At 47.9% G+C, this 25557-nt stretch overlaps 1 protein-coding gene across 3 annotated transcripts; it reads right to left on the reverse strand.

Moving 5' to 3' along the window:
* On the reverse strand, window positions 1-25385 carry cgnl1 (cingulin-like 1). 3 transcript variants are annotated; one of them, XM_035520872.1, is made up of 19 exons: window positions 25247-25385; window positions 20635-22286; window positions 20279-20373; window positions 18546-18651; window positions 18069-18170; window positions 17614-17762; window positions 16785-16923; window positions 16422-16634; window positions 9096-9302; window positions 8664-8768; window positions 8056-8208; window positions 7525-7695; window positions 5676-5834; window positions 5149-5238; window positions 2357-2440; window positions 1642-1766; window positions 1226-1334; window positions 900-1063; window positions 256-409 (listed from the first exon to the last, which is right to left on the reverse strand). In XM_035520872.1, exons 2-19 carry the CDS (start codon window positions 22231-22233, stop codon window positions 256-258), a joined length of 3924 nt encoding a protein of 1307 aa, XP_035376765.1. In that variant the 5' UTR covers window positions 22234-22286; window positions 25247-25385. The 3 variants fall into 3 exon arrangements, with proteins under 3 accessions (XP_035376764.1, XP_035376765.1, XP_035376763.1); XM_035520870.1 differs by having other exon boundaries at window positions 20626-22286; XM_035520871.1 differs by lacking the exon at window positions 25247-25385 and having other exon boundaries at window positions 1-409; window positions 20626-22233.
* Window positions 25386-25557: the final 172 nt, after the last annotated feature.

A 25557-nucleotide genomic window follows, 5' to 3' on the forward strand; every position in this document is an offset into this window, starting at 1 on the left:
TGTTTAGAACCAATAGGCATTTCGCCACTGCAGCATGTCTGTAGGGCCAAGTGCCGTAAATGCAGGTGGATGGAATATAGTGTTTAGCACTGCATCACCATGAGCGTCCACAACTCGGTGCTGGCCCTCACTCACTCGCTCCCTCCCTCTCTCATCCTCACTCACTCGCTCCCTCCTCCCTCCCTCTCTCATCCACATCTTCTTGCTCACTCGCTCCCCTGCCTCCCACTTTTCTCATTCTCACTCTGTAATCGCTCATAGAGAGAATGTGGACATGATGGCATCCTGGCTGCTTGAGCGCTTGTATCCGGAGGACGAGCTGAAATACGTCTCTCCGTCCGTGCTGATGTCATCTTCGTCATCATCTTCGCCCAGGTTGTTAAGGAGTGGGGCGGAGTTGCTCTTGCGTCTTTTGGATGAAACACAGGAGTGTTATAGTGGCAGTCATGCCTGCGCTGGTTTTCACGCTTTGTTCATTTCCATTCATGGTTAGTCATGTAATACAGCAAAATTCTTTAATTTTTCTCTGCAGTGCTTTGAGCTGACTGCAGATCAGTGATCGTGGAGTAATGCCTTTACCTCATCTCATTGCGCAGTGCTTTGAGCTGACTGCAGATCAGTGATCGTGGAGTAATGCCTTTACCTCATCTCATTGCGCAGTGCTTTGAGCTGACTGCAGATCAGTGATCGTGGAGTAATGCCTTTACCTCATCTCATTGTGCAGTGCTTTGAGCTGACTGCAGATCAGTGATCGTGGAGTAATGCCTTTACCTCATCTCATTGTGCAGTGCTTTGAGCTGACTGCAGATCAGTGATCGTGGAGTAATGCCTTTACCTCATCTCATTGTGCAGTGCTTTGAGCTGACTGCAGATCAGTGATCGTGGAGTAATGCCTTTACCTCATCTCATTGCGCAGTGCTTTGAGCTGATTCTGAAGTTCCTCATTGGCTTCCTGTTGCTCCTCCAGTTCTCGCTGCAGTTTCTTCTTGCTGTGCTCCAGTCGGTCGATCTCCTCCTCCGCTTCATCCATCTGCCTCTTTAGGGCCTTCAGACGCAGGTTCAGCTGCGTACGCGCACACAGACACGTGCGAGATCAACATACTTCGCACACATGACCCTCAGGACATGATCACTTTATAAAGCCTGACCCCCAGCCACACAAATGACAGAACAGCCGGTGTTCTGATAAGCAGGTGGAATGTGCAGGCAGGCTAGTCGGGTTCACCTGGTCCTTCTGGTCCTGGAGTGAGTGATGCTCTTCATCCATTTGCATCATCATCTCTTTTACTTTACGCTCCAACCTGCGGTTCACTAGCTGCAAATTAGCACGGTCCCTGTAAACCACACACACACAAAATTATTTAGTGTTTTTGAAAAACTCCTTGTGGTTCTCTACTATTAAATCTATAGCATTCTATGTTATTGACTATTTTATCAATTGTATTTTTCTGTTAAAAATATGCTGTCTTATCCATCTTTCTATCTATAGTATGCTACTCCTGCATCTATGGTATTTTTGCTGTGGTATTCTAAATGTGGTTTCAACTCTATGACATTCTAGATATGCCATTCCACTATATCATCTATGGTATTCTATCTATGCTATTCTATTATTAGACCTGCGAGTGGTACTCAAGGTACCTCTCCTCTGATTCCAGCCTTTCCTCTAGCTCCTGGATTCGGCTCTGCAGCTGGGCCATATGCCCCTCTTTGCTGGACTTCTGCGAGCTCTCCAGATGAGCTATCCTGCTTTTCAAATCCTTATTCTGGAAGCAAATGCGTACAGAGAGCTAGCATCAGCTGCACTGTTGCATCTTAAACCTGATGAATTAGATTTTTATGCAGGCATCTTAAGGCACATTGTTCAGTAACCGTGATGAATTACTAAGTAACTACAGTGAAACCCATAAGAAAGGTATGCAGCTATGAAAGTGAGGAACGCTTGTCTGGAACCACCCATCTTAAAGTTTAGGAGGTCAACAACCGGTCAGATAAGATCCATGAATCAAGTGAGAGATGACAGATACTAAAAGGAAAACTACAGAAGAGGAGATGAAGGGATGACTAAAGCAGTGAGTGAGAGATGGCTTTAAGCTTGTCCAGCAGTGAGCAGGGCCTGTGCACGGATTCTGATCTGTTATAAAGGCATGGCGGCTGACCCTGCTTCTGAACATTAGTTTGAAATTCAACCTGGCTAGATATAATCGGCTCCGGCTAAAATTAATAATAAATCCAGGTGTGTTAGACTAGAACAGGACTTAAACCCCGAGCCCTGGAACATGTCATTTAAAAGTGAATGAGGAATTCTGGTAATTTGTTAAATCTCTGCAGCATGAAAGGGTAAGTTAGTCTTTACCTGTCTGTCCAAGGCAATCTTGTCACATTCCAAATCCTGCTTGCTAGCCCTCTCCTGTAGTAACTCGTTCCTCAACTGCTCCACCTGTCTCTCACAAACACACAAGACACATTAATCACATACACCAGCATCACACTTCTTCACGCGATCATTAGGCAACAGTTACTTGAACAAATGTCAGCTCTTTACATCAGAATCCAGCACGAGAAGCACTAGATGCTTACACCAATGTATTCTGCACCATAGAAGTGTGAAGGAAAAAAAAAAAAACAAAACCCCACCTCAGTCTCTCGTTACCACACAGTGTCTTGATTTCATACAATTACTGTGTATAACTGCTAGAACATTCTCATCAATGTTTAAATGGGGTTAAGCACGGAATTGCGGGTTCCAGGTCAGATTTCACTGAACCGCGCTCGAGTTCTGGCCCTGCTGCATTCTGCCTCGCCCCGCCGGCTCTGGGAAAGGGGCCGAGGTAAGCTGGGCACGTGAGCCTGGAACGTCTCTGGAGCTTCGGTCGTTTCACACTAGGATGCAGCTACTAAGGCGTAAAGGGCACGTGTTCTGAAAAAAGCTTTAAAGCTCAAATCAGCCACAAATCCCACAATGCAACTGCAAAGTCACGGATCCCACAATGGGACTGCTTATTTGGGTATGCATATACACTATGCTCATCAACAAATACTACACACTCCTTAGCGCAAGGTAACAAACACTACACACTCCTTAGTGCAAGGTAACAAACACTACACACAGAATGAATACAGCTGATTCATAACTGATTATATGTACACATGCACACATCACCTGGTCTTTAAAAAAAAAACCTACAACACATTCCACCTGATTTTTCTAAATGTATGAAGCCACTGCACACATGGCACAGTTATGAGATGAGCAAAACATATTGGCATAGGTCAAATGCATAGAACTGACCGCAAAAGTACTGAGGCCCAATAGGTTCAATTAGCTGCACCCAAAAAATGGCAGCCCTGTGCGCCAGTTAGGTTAAAAAATACAAACAAAACCGAAACATAAAAAAGCCCCAAAAAGCCAGAGCAATAAACTGCAATAAACTGCAGATATTCGCCACCACAGTGGAGGCACCAGCATCTGTCCAAATGGACTCTACCCTGTGTGAGACAGGCAAAGGGGATGGAGAGGGGGAGAGAAGAAAGGAGGGGAAGAGCCCTGGATGGCACGAGGCTCTAATGGAGGATGATATTTTACGCCAATTAGCACCTGACAGCACGGGACGGTGATAAGCAATGGGTGTGTGTGTGTGTGTGTGTGCGCGCGTGCCGATTCAGCAGAAAGCTAATGAACCCAAACTCACACATGGGGAGAGAGTGAGAAAGAATGAGCGAAACACGAGGGGGGGGGGGCATGTGGAGGAAGGAGGAGGATGAGGATGGAGGAGGATGGGAGGGAGAAGAGCAGGATAGTACTCTCATTTAGACCGTCACCTCTGCACCTCGCCACGACTCGCAGGTGTGCCCACCCTGATGCCCCAACACACCTCTTTAAAACCCCCCTCCCCTCCCCCCATCAGCCCCTTTTAATACCCCTCCCCCACCTTTAACACCCCCATTCCCTCGGTAACGACCCCCACTGCTCTCCCAACCCAACCCCTCCAATACCCTTATCCCCACTGTAACGATCCCTCCCTGCCCCCCCAAACCTCACAGTACACAGTTTCCACAGAAACTCCGCACAGCCTTTCACAGCAGCACCATTGTGTCATTACTTTTGGTGCCATCCCCCCCCCCCCAAAAAAAAGAGTTTAAAAAAAATGAAACGCAAACACCTCCTCCAGGTACCTGCATCCCCTCATCTATTCATCATTAGCTTTGTCCAGCTCTAAAAGCATCTACCTACAGGTGCTGTGGCATCTGTGAACCAGAGGAGGTCATGAGGGGGGGAAAAAAAAAAAAAAAAAAGTTCTGCTCAAAACAATAGGCAGTGGAAAGCAAGGAAGTTGAAACGGGGCCAAGATTTAGCATGTAAACAGGCCCCTGCCATGTGATGCATGCAACTAAGAATAAACTGCTTGTTTGAAATAAACTTTTTGCAGCACACATGCACGTGCACACACACGCACACACACAGACACACACAAGCAATTTCTACTCTCCTAAAAGCACCTAGCCACTTTTAAATCAGACTTTATAGTTTTGGGCAAAACCCCCCAAACTTTATTCCAAATGTACTCTGACTGCAAACACGTCACCCTCACCAGGCCGGCGAGAGCGGAGAGAGAAAGCAGAGGAGATGGTGGGAGAACTCCCCAACAGTAACACTAAATCTCTGCCCTGGCTTTCTGGAAATTTCCCCTCTCTAAAACAGAGAGAGAATTAACTCGGGTGTCTGCTAACCTGAGAAGCTTGGCTGTTTGCATATTTTCTTGGAAGCGATATGTTGAAATGAGCTCTTAATCAGTGTGTAAAAATGATCTGAGCCGTGTTATACGGAGAGTCAGGCTGATCGAGTGAACGATTACACAAGATCCTCTTACACCGTATCTCTTAGGCTTAATGTTCAGATTTCCAAACCATGTGTACACAGCAGGTAAGAGGAAAGGCTTGTTTGGTAATCAACCACGCATGTGAACCAGGGGGTGGGTGACATGACGGAGATGGCATGCAGGAGTGGCAGAAAAAAGTGTATCCAGCCTTTGAGTATAGAATAAAAGTATGTCCATCCCTCTGCAGAAAGCCAAATGAGGCAATGAGATGTAGGTTGTGGAGGAATGAGGTGAGAAATGGCGATTGCGTGCTAGGGGCGGGGCTCACCTGCTCTCTGCCCCGGTCGACACGGTCCATCAGGCGGTCCCCACTCTGTTTCTCCTCCTCCAGATCCAGCTCCAGCTGAGTGATCCGATCCTGCAGGACCACCATCATCATCATCATCATCATCATCATCATCAGGGCTGGCGTGGGTGTCCTTCCAAAACAAGCAGGAGCACACCCGCTGTTTGGGAGGCAAGCCTACGCTCACCACAGCCCTGGGCGGAGAAGACTGCACGCCTGCTCCAAGTCAACCGTGTGATCACTCAAATCCCTTAAAGTGAGACCGAGGTTAGCGTCTCCGCTTACAAAAACAGCTTTGTGATCTTTCTCTAATTGCAGAGGGATTAGCCATATTAGAAATGAAGAACATTCAGAAGGGCAGACAGCGCACCCTGAAGAGGGCAGCTAGGGCAGCTAACCCAACGCCAGTGGAACGGGGCTTATCCTACAGACACAGGTGAAGAGATTCTCCTTTGCTAGAATCCAGCTGGCAAACACTGGCTAGTGTGTGGGTGTGTGTGCTGCGGTACCTCCAGGAGCTTCATCTGTTTGGATTTGTCATTGCTCAGGATTCTGGTGTCTGCCTCCACCTCCAGCTCAAAGACCTTCTGCTCCAGGGCCTTGACCCTGAGCTCCGCCTCATCTCTCTCTTTTTTACACTGCCGCAGGTCCCCTTCCAGCTGAGCCAGCTACTCTCACACACACACACACACACACACACACACACACGTATGCACTTAGACCATCATGCAATTATATCTAGTAACACCTTCGACACAAAATACTATAAATTTCTGCTATTTGTCCTCAGCTACAAGGGTTATGACTATATTTCTGCACAACTGAGCCAACATTTCTGCAGACGAGAGACACTTAGCACCACTGAACATTCCCCCGCTTCTCATGAGTAACCCTCTGGCGAGCACACAGCACAGTGTGGTTCAGCTTTCATCTTTATTACACAATAACACGCACATTCCTCCCAGCATGGGTTCTGCAGTTACACATTTGGCCACAAGATGCTGCCTTTGGCAACAGTGGGCGGTAAACACCAAACATATCCTCATATCAAATGCTTCAGAAGGGCCATTTAGAGACGTGTGCGTTTGTTTCCGTGCGGCACAAACGGGTGTATTCCCCCCTCCGCCCTTCACCGTGTGTAACCGTGATATGTGTGGAGGAAGTGTGTGCATGATAAAGGGTGTGTGTTTAGAGAGTTGAGGCTGGACCAGAGGAGGCAGCTGTAGGAATGACTGAGGTGTGTGTGTGTGCGCGTGTATGTGTGTGCGCGTGTGTGAGATCATAAGAGAATTCAGGGAGGATGAGGAGTCAGTGGGTCAACAAGCAGACTCTCCTCTCTGCCCCACACATCCTGTTCCTCCTACACACACAGCTGCGCGGTGGATAGGACTCTCACAGCAGGGCTCTCCCCTTTACATCTTTTCTTCCTCTTCTTTATGCCTCTCTCTCGTTCCCTCTCTCTACACGTATAAAAGAGAGTGACCGAGAGACAAACACGTGCGTGCGCACGCACAGGATGGGGCTGTAGTCAGCCAGTAGAGGGCCTGTATAAGAGGACCTAGAGGCCTGTTTATGCACAAGTGGTTAAGAGGCGAGTGTTTGTGAAGGGCCATGTGTCTAAAAGAAGCACAACACTGTCCAAAGAGCCGGCACGAACAGGTCTCATATCAAACAAAAATAGGAACAGGAAAACACAGGAATATCTGACAGGAAATACAGAAGTAGTTATGTAAAATGTCACGTGACCTGTTTGAATGATTATATACAATACTCCAGTGGAGTCTTCTGCACTGTGCATGTATATATTGGTGGTGTTGGTGGAATCCAAATACTGTGGTTAATGAGTCACCTCATCACCTACTGAACAGTAGTTTCAGGGGTGTTTATTCTCCCCGTCTCCTTAGTGACCTCATCACCTACTGAACAGTAGTTCCAGGGGTGCTCATTCTCCCCGTCTCCATAGTGACCTCATCACCTACTGAACAGTAGTTCCAGGGGTGCTTATTCTCCCCGTCTCCATAGTGACCTCATCACCTACTGAACAGTAGTGCATATTTTCCGTCTCCACGGTAATCTCTTAGGTCACTACGGAGATTTGTAAGATAATCAAGGGCTCACCATCCACACTCATTGCCCCAACAGTGCTGGAGTGGTGCTCAACAGACACACAACACATGAAAGCACGCACGCACACACGCAGACGCCGCCCGTCTAGACAAAATACAACATTCTAGCTCCGTTCAGCAACAAGGCTGACTCTTGTGTAAACATCTCTAGCAACACATATATATAAGATTCCTGGTATGGTTTTTGTTGATGGGTAATGTGGGAGGTGGAGCGCATGCCGGCCACACCCACCTCCTCCTGCAGGGACTTGGTGGTGAGGCGGCACTTCTCCATCTCCAGGCCGCCGTCCCTCAGCTGTCGCTGGAGCTCGGCCAGCTCTCTGCGGTTCCTCTCCTTGTACATGTCGATCTGCTCCTGCAGCTCCTGTGTGGAGCTCTGAGACGCCTCCACGATCTCGCTCATCTGCACCCCCCAACCGACATACACACACAGATGGGTTAAGATTGTTTCAGTTACATTTCAGAATTTGGCTCTTATCCTGAGTGTCTTGTATGTATTCATAAAAAATAACAGTATTGAAGCCATAACCTTGGTGTTGCAAGTACTTTGCCCTTCCTGCTTTACCATAACCTTACAAAACGTTAAACACACAGTGTGTACATATACACCCTCGTAAAGACTTACTATATTCAAAACACACAGAACAGCTTCTGCATTTTTTCCTCTGTAGGTCCAGCAACCATTACAGTGAAGACAAATGTGGCATAAAAGTCACTGGCAGGTAGTCTGGGCAGCCCCGGGCACGGCCCCGGGCGTTCTCACCTCTCTCTGCAATTTCTCCACGGTGCGGTCCAGCAGCTTGCGCTCCTCCTCGATCTCGTTTTTGTTGCTCTTAAACTGCTCCTTCTGACTCCTCTCCTCCCTCAGACGCTCCTCCATCTCACGGTTCTCCTGTGTTGTTCTGCTCAGGTTTCTCTGAGGAACAAAAAAAAAAAAAAGAGTAGGAAGGGAAGCTTGTGAACAAACTTCGAGATGGCTTGACCAAGGCGGCCATGGTGCCTTTAGTGTATGAGGAGGGCTGGACTGGCCAGTGAAGAGACTGTAAGGCTCTCTCACAAGCAGTAAAACCTTCATACTATGTACCATGAGACCTTGATCAATTTGGCTTGAAAACTGTGGAAGGAGATATGTTTAGAGATTTGAATAATAATAAGTAACTATAGGACAGAACATAGTGCAGCTTGTGTTGTCAAGCAAATATAATGCCCCAACATTTGTAGATTTCTCTGGTCAAACACATCCAGTTAGTTTGTTACCAGGTTTAGTAAGTGTGTGAGAGCAGAGAAATCATCGAACTGTGATGTGTCTGGCCCTTCGGTTCATCTGCACGGTGGAAGTGTACGCAGCCTGCAGCGACACGCACGGCTCACCTGCACGTCCTCCAGGCGTGATGTTAGGGCGTGGTTCGCTCGGGTCATCTCCTCTTCCTGCTCCCGGACCTCATCGAGTGACTCCTCCAGCTGCCTCTTCTCTTTCTGCACGTGTCCATATTCACACACACACACACACACACACACACACACACACACACACACACAACACACAAAAGAGTCTCTAACTGTATTAAGACATCAAGACTGCATACAGACAGATGGTAAGTTTCAACCTTTATAGCCAAGTTAGAAACGGAGCTCTCCATTACTAAATTCTACACAGACATTGCCATTTTAAAGACACACAATCTCACTGCCTAGTGACAGAGGGATAGAGTGAGTGTCTCTCGCTCTGAATGTCTGTGTGCATGCGTATGTGAGAGAAATTATGGTTATGTGTGTGTGTGTGTGTGTGTGTGTGTGTCTCACCTCTAGGCGACTGGCTCTCTCTCCCAGCCTGCTCTCCTGGAGCTTGGCTTCATCAATGATGCGATTCAGTTTGGCCACCTCGTGCTCCAGCTCCTGGGCCCTCCTCCTCAGACGCTCTAGCTCCTGGGACAGACGCTCCACCTGGCCCTCCGCTGCACCCCTCGCCACCTCTGCCTCCACTTTCCCCTTACACACTGATGCGTTACTCTGCATGTACACACACACACACACACACACACACACACACACACACACACACACATACATATACACACACACACACAAACAAAGCGATACAGTGAAAAAGGTTAATTAATAACCATCAAATACATTTACCGACTATTCTCCAAATAACAAATGGTTGCTTGGACACACTGTAGTATAGTGAAGTAGGTAGGTCTTTATGCTTAAAGCTGTATTTATCAAAAACTCAATGTGAATGAAGGACACGCACGCACGCACGCACAAAAATAAATAAATAAATCTTCTAGGCCTCCAGTCCTCTGCTCAAGCCCTGCTTTAAATGGCACCAACCTACACAAAAGCCAGCAGCAGACCGAGGAGATTTAACTGACTGCTCCAATCCAGATAATCCTTGCTGTCCATTTCAACTCAGTGGCTCATGACCATTACAGTGGGCCCCATTGGCTCTGCACCTGCCACATCTAAACCGTTCTGGTTGTAAGCAGTGCTGCAATGGAAACAGTTGTTTGGCAACACGATCAAGTTCTCCAATTAGGCACCGTGCTGCGCTGTTGCTGTTTTTGCATCCGTAATGCAAAATTGAAACTGGAGTGTTTTGGAGATGAACAACTCCTGGCACTTGCTACACATCAGCTGTCTGTGGAACGTGCTCGGGAACTTGGTGTTCCTTCCAGAAGCTTCCGAGTGACTCCACAGAAGCCCTTTGGACACAAACATTTTAGAATATGAGTCGACCCAAGTCGCTGAACAACCCAAGACTGGTGCCCTCCAGGGAAAAAAAATAAACAGACATTTTTGACATAATGACAGGTGTCAGACAAGAAGCTGCTCACATCCTGCTGATGACAAAGTTTGTGTGCAGGACGGTTCCTGATGAAACCAGAAGAGCTGGTTAGCTGGACAGATATGCGGGCATGTCAAACAGGTTTGGCCATCTAGAGTGAGAAAAGCACATCTTACTTTCATCATCACAACCTTCTCACCTGACAGTTTCGAGACACTTGCTTTACACTTTAGACAGCGACGTAATAAAACAACTTCAGAAACGCATGGAAAAGCAATTCACAAATTAAGCTGTTACTATTATTGGTGACAGACGGATAAGGTAACAACATGAACCAGGTTAGCAAAATGACTGGAGTATCAAGTCAATACAAATTTCAAGCACTATAGTGATTTAGCCCTAAACCAGGATCCCTCTGACAGAAAAGAATAAAGCAAACGTCGCCTCTTTGAAACTTGAAGCGGGCAGCCTGCAGGTTTGTTTACAGTTCATACTTCAAAAGCAGACTATGAGAACTGGACCGCAGGGCCGCCGAGCTGCAGGACGTCCTTTGTGAGGAGTGTGTGTGCCGACCAAGAGGCAGCACTTCAATTTAAGACTATTATAAACACCTAGTAGAGTAGGAGTGACGCGAGACCTGTCACAACTGCACAAGCGCACGCAAACTGAAATAGCATGGTATGAACGGAATGAAACTAAAATCACAAACCCTGTGATTATCCACTTGCCAGACATGGAGCAAAATAGGTCTCACTGTGTGTGTGTGTGTGTGTGTGTAATATAGTAATATAGTAATATATATATGTCATTTCACAACTACACCAATGCAGATACTCATTAGCTGTGAAGATTTGTGTTTCATTTACAGTCCAAAGTTCTGCAGCCCCTCATCCACTTTTTTTCCTCTCTCTAAAAATCAAAAGCACAGTGACAGATCATTAACCTCCACACATCCTCAAGCTCCAGCGCTAAACCAGAGGTCAAGCGGTCACAGGCCTGTTAATGTGCACCTAGGCACAGGCTGCAGTGTTGAGAAGTAGGAGGCAGCCTTCATACATACATCATAACAGTAGTTCAATTATCGAGCAGTTACCAACTATAGTGAAGACTTAGACGTACAATTCAAGGCACTGGTTTTAAAACTGCCCTCCAGGGTGCAATTAGATTAAGAGACACTTAATAAGTGCAATCTATAGGCACTTAATAATGTATGTATATACACTTAAAAATAAACGTTTCACCTAAAACTTGTGTTCTAACAGGGTTCTAGTGTAATGGTACCTTTACACACTGGCCTAATGCACTAGCATAAACTTCCATGGAGACGAAGCACTTTTGTAAGTTGCTCTGGACAAAAGAATCTGCTGAAGTGTAAGAATCTACTACACTATTTTGACAAATTGCATCAGAAAAAAAAGTGGTGCGTCACTACAGTGCACTGTAAGCAGCATCAAAACTCCAGCTTACTACCCAGAAGGTTTCCCATGCATCAGTCCTTAATCAGGCACTCACTTAATTTGTCAATTTTCTAATCATGTACAGTGAAAAAATGGACTACATGCTGACGTGGTGTGAACACCTGCAGGGAATCCTGAGCCCCACTTCAAGTTTGAAATGAGGTTTTATGTGGATCAATGAAGTGATGATGTTTCCATGGCTGGGAATCTTAGTTTGAAGCCATTACTAAACGTGGCTGACTCTTCCGACCAAGTGAAGGCAGAAGGCTTGAGCACGGATGTTGGTGCAACAGGACAGTGCCTCAGGACTGAGGGCCAGTGAGACAATCACTTGATCTGAAGGGCTCTCCACTGCACTCACACCTTTTCTACATAACTGGGCATTAAATCAGCACTGTGGTCTGTAAGCTTTTAAATCACAGTCAGTCATTTTCCAAAGGTTCTCCAAGACAAGTACAAAAACTCACTGCATTCCCAAATAAGTGAGATGTGGAGCCAAGAGACTCAACAGTGATGTTCACAGTACTCCCCAAACACAGGACAGATACAATAAACCTGTCTAAAGCAAACTAAAACACATGGAACTAAAATCCTACCAAAGAACCTTTAAAAAGAGAAATCCACTTAGTCCCCTCCCAAAGATTTTTTTAAAAGGCAATAAAATCTCAAGGCTCATTATCTAATCATAAACAAAAGGCAATAATATTTTAATATACTGTAGCCTGTGGTGGATTAGGGTGCATTACTGCCCATGTCATTCTCTCTAACTCCATAAGGTTTGTTTTGCTTTGAATGAAACAATTTGGCTTCTAAAACCATAAACAAACTCGAGCCTGTGGCCTTGGACATAATATTACTCAAAACTGCAGTGATTATTTCCCCATCAAACAAGAGTGAGATTGATTTAGTGGTGACAAAGTACCATATAATGTTGCTTTAAATGTACAGTGCAAATTGTTCAGGAAAACTCCAAGGAGATTAAGGAACAGCATGTATTCTGACTTTGTCCAGTGTCCTAAATGAACATGAACAACCTTGAGGCTAAATGATAAGTTTTATCCCTCCCCCCTGAAAGATATTGCTACGCAGTGTCTAAAATGACTCATTAGTTAGAACAAAGTTGAGTTGTTGTTGTTGAGCTGAGGTTGAGAGCCAAATGGCGGCGATTCCCTGACTCAACCCTTGGAATGACCAGCATGGCAGGATTTCCTGCTTGCTCACAATTCTAGTACCCCAAGCCAGGGCCGTCTGTTCAAAAGCATTGCCCCTCCTGCAACTTTATCGGGTCTCGCTCCTTTGACAGTGGCGACGGCTCTGAAGCGCGAGCCTCACTGCCAATAAGCCTCGACCTGCTCTTTCATCCTGTCTGTCTACACTTCAACAGTCCTGGTCAAGAACAAAAGCCTCACACACTCCGAGGAGAGGGAGAGGGAGAGCGAGTGGGCGTGGAGGCCAGGGAAGAGGAACCAGTCTCGGAGATTAAGGAGGGCTGCATGAGAGGCACTGGCTCTCTTCCTGTAAACCCAAGACTCCTGGAATGGGCTGGACATCTGCAGGGGGACAGAGCTGCCGGGTGTGCTGCGCGCTAATTGTTAGCAGTACAAAAGGCAGTAATATGCAAATGAGCAGGATAGCGCGTTTCTAAATTTCTTTGGCCAAGCTCAGATGTTCCAAATGACTGTGCTGATGAACTGCAGCATTTCTGTGGTCCAGCAACCAAAATAATATTAGTCAAAACAACGCAGGCCTTCAAACGTCTTTTAATATACTACAAGGAATCACAATTATCATATAGTGTAGTGTATTTGTATTCCCTGTGTGGAGCAGCTCAGGGGGATGGGAGGCAAGAATTTCCCACTGAATGAGGAGGTTTTAGTTGGACCCAACCTGGGCCGCATGTTTCCGGTACCGGTTTCAGAGGTTCGCACTATAGAACAGTGGAGTCGTCCAGAACTGTGGACATTCTCCGGTGCTCATGAACACTCAGAACGACGGACAATCACAAAAGTTCCCTCGTTACTCACAACTGGACCAACTAGGGACTAGACAAATAAACAACGACCGTAAATAAACTATAAATGTGGAATATAAACCAAGTAACAGACATGCGATCTGGACAAACACCAGGCCTTCGCACAGCTTTAAGGGCGTCACAGCTCTACTACAGGCCTATAGAACAACGGCACGTCGGCTGCAAGCTGAGGCCCCACACGCGTCACCGCATGCCAAGCTTGACAGTAAGCCAGGCCAGGCCCCCACCACCCAGGCCCGCTGAGGCTTCACCAGCTCCTTGATTAGTAATGGGACGTCCTGGCTTTCCTCCGAGTCCCCTCTAAGCGGGCCAGGCAAAGCCTTCTTTTTACTTCTAATCCATTGCCAGTCAGGTTGAACTTGGAGTATAAGGAGAAAACAACAACAACAACAACAACTCATCCTCAGCTTTTCTCCACTGTTCTTCTCTACAGAGTTGGTGGGAGCATCGCTTGCACGGGACCTCAGCCCTGCACATGCTTTAGCAGCGGAGACCCTGGCAGCTCCAGCCAGGCCGGACACCCACGCAGGAGAACAATGGCCGTAAGAATCCAGGCCACGGCTGTGACCAAACCTCGCCCTGCTGTAACTCCAACACTGCACGTTTAGCCCAGACCACATGGGCAGCGCCAAGGAACACAACAACAGGACAAAACTCTGCAATCTCTGGTATTTGCACTAGGCACTTATGACAACTTTCCTGAAAAGATGTTGGACAGCATAATATATCTGCCATACAGATGCAGGTTTTTCACCTGTTTTTGCATATTCATGCCTAAAGAATAATGCATTTATATAAAAGGTACAGAAAACATATGGATGTAAACTGCTGAATGAAGCATTCTGATCCGTGTTAATATATGATGGATATGCAGATTGTAGAATGCATGAGCGTCAGCACTGTGTGTGCTGAAACACAGCTAAAGTAATAAGTATTACAAACTACAGTTATGGAGGAGGAAAGTTTTTGATAAGAAGCAGATGGAACCACTGTGTTGCCAAGTTCCATTGCTCAAGATATAATGCTGTCTGCTGATCCACAGTCACTTCATTCTAAACCAACACCCCCCACCCCGAAAAAAAACCTAAGTAAATGATTGCCTCATGAGGCGGTGTGGAACAGCCCTGAACAGCCTGTGCTATCATCAGCTGAGGAAACACACCACCTCCTGTGGGACTCTCCATTTCCCAAGCAGACCTGTCACCTCAGCCCCAGATCCGGAAATCAGACAAAACACACAGGCTTGACCACCTCAGTGCTGCTCTCACACAGGGACAGAAGCACCATGACTCAGAGACTCAGACACAACCGCCTTCTAATAAATTATGTTAGGACTCAATTGGGGAGGCTAGTCTGTAAGGAGAGCACCCCCTCTGCTGCCAGACTCAGGGGTTCTGATAAGAGGAGCAAAACATGCCAGAAACAGTGTGAGGGAGAAGGTGGTAAGAGCACACGCGCACGCACTTACTGCTGCCCAACTACTTCCCTTCTCTTCCGGTTTGTACATATTTTTGTAATTAAAGAAATACCATCAATGGAAAGATAAAACTGAATTTAAAAAATCCAAACGGAAAAAAGCAAAACGTTTCATTCCTCATCTGCCTGAGCCCTTCATCTACTGACAGACCCACGAATCGCTCCTGTGCCATCGCCACACAAAATACAACTTATCTAAGACCGACCAAGGGATGGTGACAGCCAGCCAATGAGAGCGAGAGAAAGCGAAGATAAAGAAAAGAAAGAAACAAAAAGAGCGAGAGGCCCAGGCCAGCACGGCTTCCCATCATGCCTCATTAGATTAGTGACGGCCTGCCACTGCAATTAAGTGGTGGAGACGTGATTTAGTGTTGCACGCTGCCGTGTTTGGCTCTGCATGAGGCCTAACAGAGACACTGAGAGGAGACAGCTTCACACGGAGACACAGAAGAGACACTTACAGCAACACCAGCTCTACACGGAGACACAGGAGAGACACTACAGCAACACCAGCTCTACACGGAGACACACTACAGCAACACCAGCTCTACACGGAGACACAGAGGAGATACTACAGCTCACTACTGGGGCCTTTCTTCTTTTTTCCTCTCTCCTGTTTGTTTTTGTCTGTTGCTCCACTTTTTCCTGTTTCTCTCTCTCTCTCTCTCTCTCTCTCTCTCTCCTTCTTTTGTTCTCTCCCTCTTTTGGAAACCAAAAAAAACCCACAACTCAATCATCATCATCATCTGACAGTGGTTACTGAATGCGCTCACTATGTTGCAACAACAAAAGCAACCAGAATAAGGCAACAAATTCAATGATTTGTCACAATATGCGCATAGATTTACCACGGCAAGCGAGTGTGTTTAGCCTGAAGGCAGACTAAGATTAGGCAACAATTCCCCCCTGCACACAGGAAGTGCTTTTGTTGCTGGAGAGGAAGTGAGCTCAACCGGATCTTCTTCAGCTGGAGGGGGAGGAAGACCCCGTCCAGAGACTCAGGACATGAAGGAAGTCTGGTCTGTTTGCACACAGAGAGACAGCCACCAGCCCCCTGCAAATAGCCCCCTTGTGCCAGTTTCATGGTGACGCTCAGTGCTCTCCACCTCCCCCCGGCTCAGCGTACGTGCCCCATCCCGTCCGTCGCGTGAGCACGGAGAGAGGAGTTCTCCTGAAAAGGACGTGGAGGCAGATAAGCTCTCGCATAGTTGGCTTTCCTCTCTGCTCTTTTTGTTGAGGGCTTTTTTTTTTTACAACCCGAACGGGAACTAAGGGGCGATCGTCAGTCATAATGAGCTGAACACGCATGTCCAGTAGAACGGAGAGGTCAGACGGTCAGACACAAACAGCCAGAACAGATGAAGGCGTGCTACCTGCTTCGCTTCTTCCACTGACGCGCGTAGTGTGTGAAGCTCCTTTTCATACTCTTCCTTTAGCATGTCCACCTCCTGGTCGTGCGTGGACACCTCCTCCTTCAGAGCGCCTTTCAAAGCGGTCAGCTCCCGTTCCCGCCTCCGCAGCACCTCCTCCTGCTCCTCTTTGACCAGCAGCACCTCCTGCATGTCCAGCTTCAGCTGCATCAGGTCCTGTGGAGGAGGTGGAGACGCAGTCGTGTGACGTTAACATCGCCGCCACCAGGCACTGAAGCGCAACAGTAACCGACCAATCCCCCTGGTGCATTTGGAAGACCTAGCTACAGCATAGTGGTGACTAGTGTGTGGTGGTGCACAGGTCACCTCCATCATGGACTTCTTCTCTGGGTCCGGCTGAGAATGCTTGGCTCCGTCCAACTCATCGTGCATCTCCGAGAGCTGGTCCTGCAGGTCTCGAATCTCAGTCTGATACTGCTCCCTCTCCATCTTTACCTGAAAGAGCCTGGTGTGCACGCACGCACACGCACACACACACACGCACACACACACACAGTCAGAACACCTGCATGCTGAATCATATCTGACTGGTCTGAGTACTTGTGGTCTATTAACTCTTAACTGTCTCTGAGTCCCCACACCTGCTCCCGTAATTGCAGCTGAGCCACCTGCAAGCAGCCCTACAGAGGACGAATTCTACACCCAACAGATAAGCCATTATGGCAGAGGGACAGAAAAGATCTACGAGTGGAGAAAAGTCCTCTTAGCAGGAACCCAGCTGGCACAGAGGGCCTCCTCAAACTAGGCAGTGTGTGCTCTACATGGGTCTGATTCTAGCATGGTTTCTCAAGACTGGACAAAGTATTGTTTGTTAAGCACTATCTCGATACTGGCCTTTCAGGCATTTTACAGAAGGCTGCAATCAAAAACTAAGCTTTCTAAAAGAATCAGATTTTCCTCAGTAGTCCTAGATGAGTGTTCCTCTGGGATCCAAACAAATCATGGCATTCACATAAGCCAAGAAACGTAAATAATGTCAGGCGAAATGACCCAGGCTGAACTTAAATCGCGTCATACCAACTGCTGACCATTGTGAATCAAAACTCTGAAAAGCATGTCACCACTCCCTGCATATAGCAACATACTGACAACACAGGCTATTTTTAACAGCATTTTAAACCAAAGCATGTCTTACTCCTCCAGTGTGGTACGAAGGTCAGCCTCCGTCTTGGCCAGTTTGTCCCGCAGAGTCCTACACTCTGCCTGGCTCAGCTCCAGCTCCTTCTGCAGGTCCTTCACACGGGTGCTGGCCTTCACCTGCGCCTCAGTCAGGCCCCGCTGTTTCTGGGTGGAAGGGCACAGTGTCACTGGCACCATTATGTGCAAAACACAATACAACAGGCACTGTGCAGTCACACAATATGACAACCCTGGTACAATTTAAAACTGCTTGCCTCCATCCCACTTTAATTGTACCGTTAATTGTAAAGGTCAGTTGACATGATTACAACCTCTGTAGAGGGAACAGGGGTGGGATTTTGGAGAAACAGGACGCCTAAACACGAGGTACACGTGCCGCCCTGCGGTCCGGGACACAGATGATGAGGCAGAGGAGCGTTTAGTGCAAGGACGCTTTCAGAGACGAGGTACCTTGCTCTCTTCCTCCAGCTGACTTTTGAGCTGAGAAACCTCCTTATCCAGCTCTGCCTTCTGTTCCTGGAGTGCTTTGGCCTGGGCGGTGAAGTCTGGGGACTGACAGGCAGGAGCAGAGACGTGACTAACCGACCAAAACGATCCACACATGAATCACGGATTACGGACATTATGCATTTTGGATAATATTCTCCTCATGCTCATTACTTCATATGTAGTGCCGAGTTCCAAAACAAATATTTTCTGCACCTTGGCAACAAAAAATCCGTTCTTGGAAAGGCAGTCAGATGCTGAGATTTTTGGCAGCGAGCGTCAACGTTTGTCCCCGTGCACTTTCTACTTCTGCATGCATATGTTTAAACATTAGCTGAGGTGGCAGCACCGGCTGGGTAAACACGGGCCTCTCTGAGCGGACCACCCGAGATAAGAGGCCGCCTCCCCGAGGCCAGTGACGGCAGAAGCATGGGGTCTTACCTGGCTGTCACCTGCTGAGCCTCCTGCCGCCCGAGACTTCAGAGTCTGGATTTTTTCAAACACCAGGTTGACTTTCCGTTTGGTGGTGTCGTCACTATCATTGCTCCTGCAAAACGCAGCAGGATAAAAGGGGCTCTCGTGAACTCCAGCATTAGAGACATGGGTCAGAGCACAGTCTTTGATGTTTGTTTGGAGGTGGAACTAAACAGTCCGGATTTTAGGACAGAGGGCACAGGGCCCAGAGAACACCCTAGAGAGTATCAGGTTACACTAACGGAGGTAAAAGCCAAGCTGCGTTCCCACATTCCACTGGCCTAGCTGTTAAGTGACGGAAATCCTCGGTATGACACACTTCTCTCACACACACACGCGCACACACACAAACAACTAGGCAGGCAGCATTCGACTGGGGTTTCATGACATCACTGGATACAACACCTCTGCTGCATGACAGCACCGGGGAGGTGAGTGGAGGTCACGCAGGCGGTGAGCGTACCAAGCCAGAGATGGTGGTCTGTCTGTCCTGATCACACGTATATTACAACCCCCCCCCCCCCGCACCCCCAAAGCGCTCATCCGTAATCTCCAGGATTCATCTTTCTCCATGAAGCGCACGAGGAATGCGGGGTGAGCGAGCGTGACACAAAGGTGGGCGAGTGTGCGGGTGCAGGCATTCGGCTAGAGGAGCGGGATTGTGGGACTCCAGCACAGGACGTTAAAGGAGAAGCAACAATTGAGCAGGATCAGACCAAGAGGAGGATGAGTGACCCCGGGAACTTTAGCCCCTCGTTAAGAACTTTAGCCCCTCGTTAAGAGGAATACAGCAGACCCCCTGACTTGATCCTGTGGATGGAGGTGCATTGTTCAAGCTCTCTCTCTCCTGACCTCTCACACACTCCCAAAATGCACATACCGGCATATGCACATGCACCCACACACACTCCCTTCATGCCATAGGATGAGTCACAGAAGGAGTTGACCCAGAACAAGGTGTCAGCAGACAGCCCGTGCTGTACAGACCAGAACACCTTACATAGGGTTCAAAAACTGAAGAAGACAAGTTTATAGACAGAGTGAGCATTACGGAGGCGTGCCTCGTGAATGGTCACGTCCCACGACAGCACTACTGATACCCTAGAGAACACAGACCAACATTTCACCTGCATTGTATCTCATACTAAGTAGCTCTTAGGATGACATACAACAGATGAAATGAATCACATTCGGAAACTGCAGGGAAGCATGCCTTGGTAGGTGTGTGTGTGTGTGTGTGTGTGTGTGCATGCACACAAGTGGTAATTAAACAGCCAAGTTTACTTCTGACTCAGTGTGGTATTGGGGAGTCTGGCTATGTACTGTTATGACTGTGACTTGAACATTTTTATGTAATGGCAAAATCACTGCACTTTACTTCATGGATATTTACATCCCAGTTTCAGAGCACTACAGCCAATAAGAATATTGAGTGGACAGAAATTCTAAGGTGCTAGACATAGATACAAGAGAATGAACTCAGGATGACTGTCTAAACATCTCTCTCTCTCTCACTCACTCACACACACACACACACACACACACACACACACACACACACACACACACACACATATATATATATATATAATGTTATTGAAAAGCACTGTTTTATTAAGTAAAACTAATAAATGCTTAAGTTAAAATCTGAGTTATTAACTTGGTGATTTGAAAAGAAGTGCTCTGTTGTGGGAACTCACCCATCTCTGAGGTAATTGAACAAGATCTGTTTGGCAGTTTCCTCATGTGTTTGTTGTGACAGCTCTTGTTGACCTTTCAGAAGATCAGGTGTTGTCTGTTCCAGAACAAAAAAACACAAAGCACCAGTGAACATCTGGGAAATTCAAGCACATTTTCCCTCCCCTAGAAAATTCCAAAAAAGACTGTGAAAGAAACCATTATGTATGATGTTTTAGTGTGTCTTAAGAGACACATCAAATGTTCTCCAACAAAGCCTACTGCCACAGCCCAGCCAAAAAAATGATAAATGTCCCACAAACGAGAATACAAGACAAAATAAACTCCACAAACACACACAAAAACTGACCTTTCTCACCTCAGCGTCCATTTCTGAACTCTTTTTCTTATGGCTGCAATTCGAAGCAGGTCTGGACAGGTATGCGGTGGCCACGCTTGTTAGGATCTTGGTGCCGGGTGCCGCCATCTCCATCGCTGGGCTCTTGATCTCAGCAGGCAGAACAGAGGGCTGACTTGGGGGCTTCTTGCCGGCCGCAGTGGAAACTGGCGTCCTGGACACCGTCCCCTGTGGCGACCCAGGAGCGCTGCTGGTGTCTCTGAACCAGCGCCCGAAGGGCCCGGGCCCAGGCGTGGAGACGGGTGACTTCTGCAAGAGCTGAGAAGGCCGGAGCAGCCGCTCGCTGGACCTGCCACGGTGGCGGCTCACCTCGTCCAGGTAGTCGGCGTCCCCCTCCAGGCCAAAGGGCAAGGCGCTGTCCACGCTGCGTGACCGCTTGCGGTCCTCTGGGTTGATGCGGTTCCGCCGGCCTGCCCGCCCCCTCCTTGGCTGGTTCTCCTTGCCGCCGAACTTACTGATGAGTTCGTCCACACCCGGTATTGGGCCCGTGTCGATGTCCCGTCCGGTCCCCGGCATGAAGGGGATGTAGCGGCGGTTGTCATGGCGGTTGATGCTGTCGGCGTACAGGGCTTCCAACTGCTCCTCCTTGGTGGGTGTGGTCGAGGATGTGGAAGAGTGGCGCGAGCGCAAGAACTGCAGCGCGGGCCCACTGGAATTGCTCCTGTGCAGCGGAAGAACGTCAGGCTCACGGCGGACGCGTTCCAAGCTAGAGTTTGCGCTGCTCGTGGAGCTAGATGTGCGACGGAGGCAGTGGTCAGAGGCCAAAGAGGCCTGAGGAACTGGCTGCCGCTGGGCAGGCTGGGAAGGGGGTTGAGGTGCAGCCTGGGGAAGGGATGAAGACTTTACTCTGGGCTGAGGTTGGGCCTTGACCATGGTTGGAGCTTGGGTTTGAGATTTGGCTAGAGGTTGTGTCTGCTGCTGGGCTTTAGATGGGAACGTCTCAGGAATGGACCGTGGACGGGTCTGCTTCCTCTCATCCTGTGTTGGTGGATAAGACACTTCGGGATGGTCAGGACTAGGGGATCTGGCCACAGCCATGGCAGCTGCCCTGGGCAGGGACCCAGGATGGAGACCTCTAGTCTCTGAGAGAGCTTGAGGCGGGGCAGCACGGAAACTGTCAAGGGTGTTGTTCTCTGGGTCGTAAGGCTTGAGGATCTCAGGATGCTTCTGGAAATTTAGCAGAGCGGAATTCTTATTTGGCTCTGTCTTTGTGGGCTCCGAGACACCGTTGTGAGGGCCTCCGTGTTCTTTCTGATTGATGGCTCGGTATTCCGCAAATGGATTATCAGAGATGCTTTCCCTGGCTCCTCTGAAGTCATACTCCCGATAGTTATCAATGAAGGACCCTTCAGAGTCAGCGAACCCATTATTCTGGCTGGGCCCTGCGTAAGGATCGGAGCCCCTGTCCTGGTTATTCAGAATCACGTAGGGGTGCCCATCTATGCCTTGGACCCTGATGCTGAGGCCGTAGGTGCTGTTCTGGCCTCGTGCACGGGCGTGTGGAGCATAGCCCTGCTGGAGCCCTGAGCTGGGCAAGCCACTGACTTTGTAGGACTCCATGAGGAAAGTTCAAGGGAAAAAAGTAAGTCTCCCTCTCTGGAAAAGACTCCCTTCTGCAAAGAAAGTCATAAGCTCATTATGGTTCTTAAAATGGATGCCTTCAGATACAAATGACCTGTGTACATGCTTGGAAATTCAAACCGCCACTAATGAGACTTTAAAGCGTGGTGGCTTCCGATTAGGTCATGGAGTTTGTTTCTAACAATGAATGATGTGGTGTGTGTGCGCATGTGTATGTGTGCATGTGTGATCTGCTCTAAATCCCAAACAGAAAGCTCTGGCAAGTCATTACAGTTGACATGAGCTAAACAAAAACTGTTGGGATAAATAAAGAGGTTATTAAAAGACAATAGTAATTCCTTGAGCGTTATTTAATTAGCCAAAGACCACCATTTAGCTAATACCAAATGCTACATTACAAACATTAGTGTGTAAAAAGCTGTGTAGATGTCCAACAACTGCCAGTGATGATTCATTCTATGTTTTGTCAGTACAGCACAACGAGCCAGTTTAGTGCACTGGACCACGGGGGCATGGCAGCTACGCATTCTGAACGCTGCAGTGCTCGCTCACGGAGGTGTGGGCCACAAGCAGAACCTCTGCGAAAATAAACCTGAACCCCAAAAAGAAAACAAACAGTGCTGCCTGGGCCCTGGTCCGGAAGATAAAGAGACAAGGCCAAATGGGCTTGGTCTTGTCAACTTGTGTATGGAACATGAGAAAATCTCTCCCGCTCAGAAGGACACAGCTGTTGCAACATTAAAAACACGCTGCCTGTTTACGCAAAGAGTCAAAGGCGGCCAGTATTGCAGAGAAAGGACACGCAGACACCACTGCTTCCAGGTCTTTACCGACCTGTCTATCAGGAGGGAAACGCAGTCGCCTGCATGACAACCATTCACGTATCCAGTTACATCTCCATCCGTCTAATAAAGACACTTTAATTAATGTGGCTGGGTGTGACAATGAACAGAGACGCTGTGGTTTGCAAACACAAAGCAGTACACCTATCACTCCTCTCCAGGCATCGGAGCTGCAGAGAAAAAGCCTTTATCTGCTTCCTGCCATCCCCTGCTGATAACGCAGCCAAATAAACACTATTCTCACACAACTTCTCCTTTGGCACAGAGGGCTGACTGAGGCTGGTTTGGGCTGAAATAGAGGGTTCTGTTGCAGGACAACAGAGACCATGACAAAGTGCTGACTGCAACAATGGCATCGCTACGTCCCTCAACAGGCGCACGGTTCGCGACAAAGATGCAAGGCGTGCGAGGGAGTTAGCTTCCAGTCCTTTCTGGTTTACAGTGAACACACAGGGGAACACAAGAGGTTCGGCCGCTCCAGCGCCAACAAAAGAGGAGAAAAGAGAACAATGAGGGAGAGTTAAACAGAGACATGTCCCCTCATGTGCAAGAAAGAAAAAAAATAACTATGGATAGAAAAGAAAACAAGGAGTAGATGACAATGGTTTCTTTCAGCCTCGGTGTCAATATGTATCCAGCGCACACAGACTCGAGGGGCTGTCGGTGCAGCATTTTTCCGTTCATTGTATCCTATGGAAGTGCGGCGGTTGTGGCTCCTTGCCGAGAGGAAGGGTGCCGGCAGCCCACGCTCCCTCCCACACGCTGCGCAGCCTCCTCCATGCCAGCTGTGTGCCGTGGGGAATGCCAGAGGGCAAACCTCTCTATCTAACTCACCTAGCCATACCTAGCCTCACCTTGGCTTATCTGCTGTCGATACCAAAATCACCATGCAAGATGCCCGCGACTGTGCCAGTTTGCAGCTCGCTGTCTGACAACGAGCACCTGCTCTGCTCAAGGCCATCAGGCAGCACCGAGCAGCATACCGCAAGGACACTCTCCGATCTTATTTTTCTATTCTAGTTTTTATTTATTCACCAAGCCATTTCCGGTTGCTCTTCTTACTCCTTCTGCATAAACACACAAAGGACAAATTCATCTAGGACAAGGGTACAGATTGGCCAACACACAGATTCCTATTCTGACTCCTGATCCAGTGGAGCACCACAGAGAGCAGAACAGTGAAGCAGCAGACCTGAGCCTCTGTAAAGGCTTCCTTCATCTTAACATGGACTACAAGGGGAGCGTGTCGGGCACTAATTTAAGGATGGATTAGGTCTCTAATCTGCATTCACATGAAAAGGTTTAGATTGGCAAGAAAGAACAGGCTTTTCATTTGACTTCTCGTGCAAATGAGTATCTTATATATAGGCACACACATACATAGGTGTTCAAAATTGTAGTGAAGTGATTCAAAACTGTAGAAGTACACAAGGTTTCCAGAGAAACAGAACACACACACACACCTATTAAAAAAACAAACAAAAAAAAACCCTTTTACTACAACAGTGTTATGTCAACTACTACTGCACTAAAAAAGCTTCTTGCTGCTGTGCACCAAGCACATTCTAGGAAGTCGCTGTTTTTACACCGCACCATAAAGCAAACAGCTGTATTCAGCAGTCGAGTTCACAATCTACATGTTAACAGAAGGTGAATCTGTCGCAGACACGAGCTCCTGCAGGCGGGGGCAATGCCCGTCTCCTCGACGGAAGGGAGTTGTGAGCTCCACCATGTCGGACCAACTAGGTGCACGTAAACTACAGGCACCTCATCTTACTTTGAGCCACTTAATTTAACCATGATTTAACGACCGACAGCGTTTTGAGGGGCACACAAGCGTGACCAACTCCAAAAACTCAAAAATATTTAAATGATTAGCAAGCTAGCTAGCTACAGGTGCTACCCTGTCAACCCATGTATTTGAGGGGATTTCACAAGAATACATCGTGGACGTTTCCCATGTCGTTATATGTAAGGTTCAACATTTCACCGTTTCCGTTGTTAATCAGTCAAACAGTTAGGTGTCTGCAAATGTGGTGCGTAAAGCGGAGTCCACTGCTGACTAGCGCAGTTCCCACGCTCCGGGCTCGCTCCTCAGAAACAAGAGAAAGTGAGTAAAACACTTTTATTAACAAATTAGCAAACCTTACCGTCTGCTAGCGGGGAACACGCGGAGTAGGCACTTGTTGGCTGATCACGTTGTGTTAATAACTTTTAAAAGGAAACAAATGTCCATACTCCAATGAGTTTCTCAAAGTCACTTATCGCAGGTCTTGTTTTCAGGGCAGTTCTACTTTAAGGCAAAGCTACACAGCTGCATAAGCCCCGCCCCTAAAGGAGTGGCCTGCCCCGCCCTCTCCGGTCTTTAACCCAAAGCCACACAGCAGGCTGAGCCCCGCCCCTAAAGGAGTTGTCTGTCCCGCCCTCTTCCGTCTTTTTGGTGACGTTCGATACTGTTACT

The sequence above is a fragment of the Electrophorus electricus genome, chromosome 21 (assembly GCF_013358815.1).
Source record: "Electrophorus electricus isolate fEleEle1 chromosome 21, fEleEle1.pri, whole genome shotgun sequence".
NCBI lineage: Eukaryota > Metazoa > Chordata > Actinopteri > Gymnotiformes > Gymnotidae > Electrophorus > Electrophorus electricus.

Bases quoted from the DNA above. Each gene is read 5' to 3' on its own strand.
- cgnl1 (XM_035520871.1), bottom strand. From the start codon at position 22,233: ATGGAGTCCTACAAAGTCAGTGGCTTGCCCAGCTCAGGGCTCCAGCAG. The intron at 16,635-16,784 runs GTGACCTGTGCA...CCTCCTCCACAG, and splicing joins AGAAGAAGTCCATGATGGAG to GACCTGATGCAGCTGAAGCT. The intron at 8,769-9,095 runs GTGAGACACACA...GGACACGTGCAG, and splicing joins AGAGAGCCAGTCGCCTAGAG to AAAGAGAAGAGGCAGCTGGA.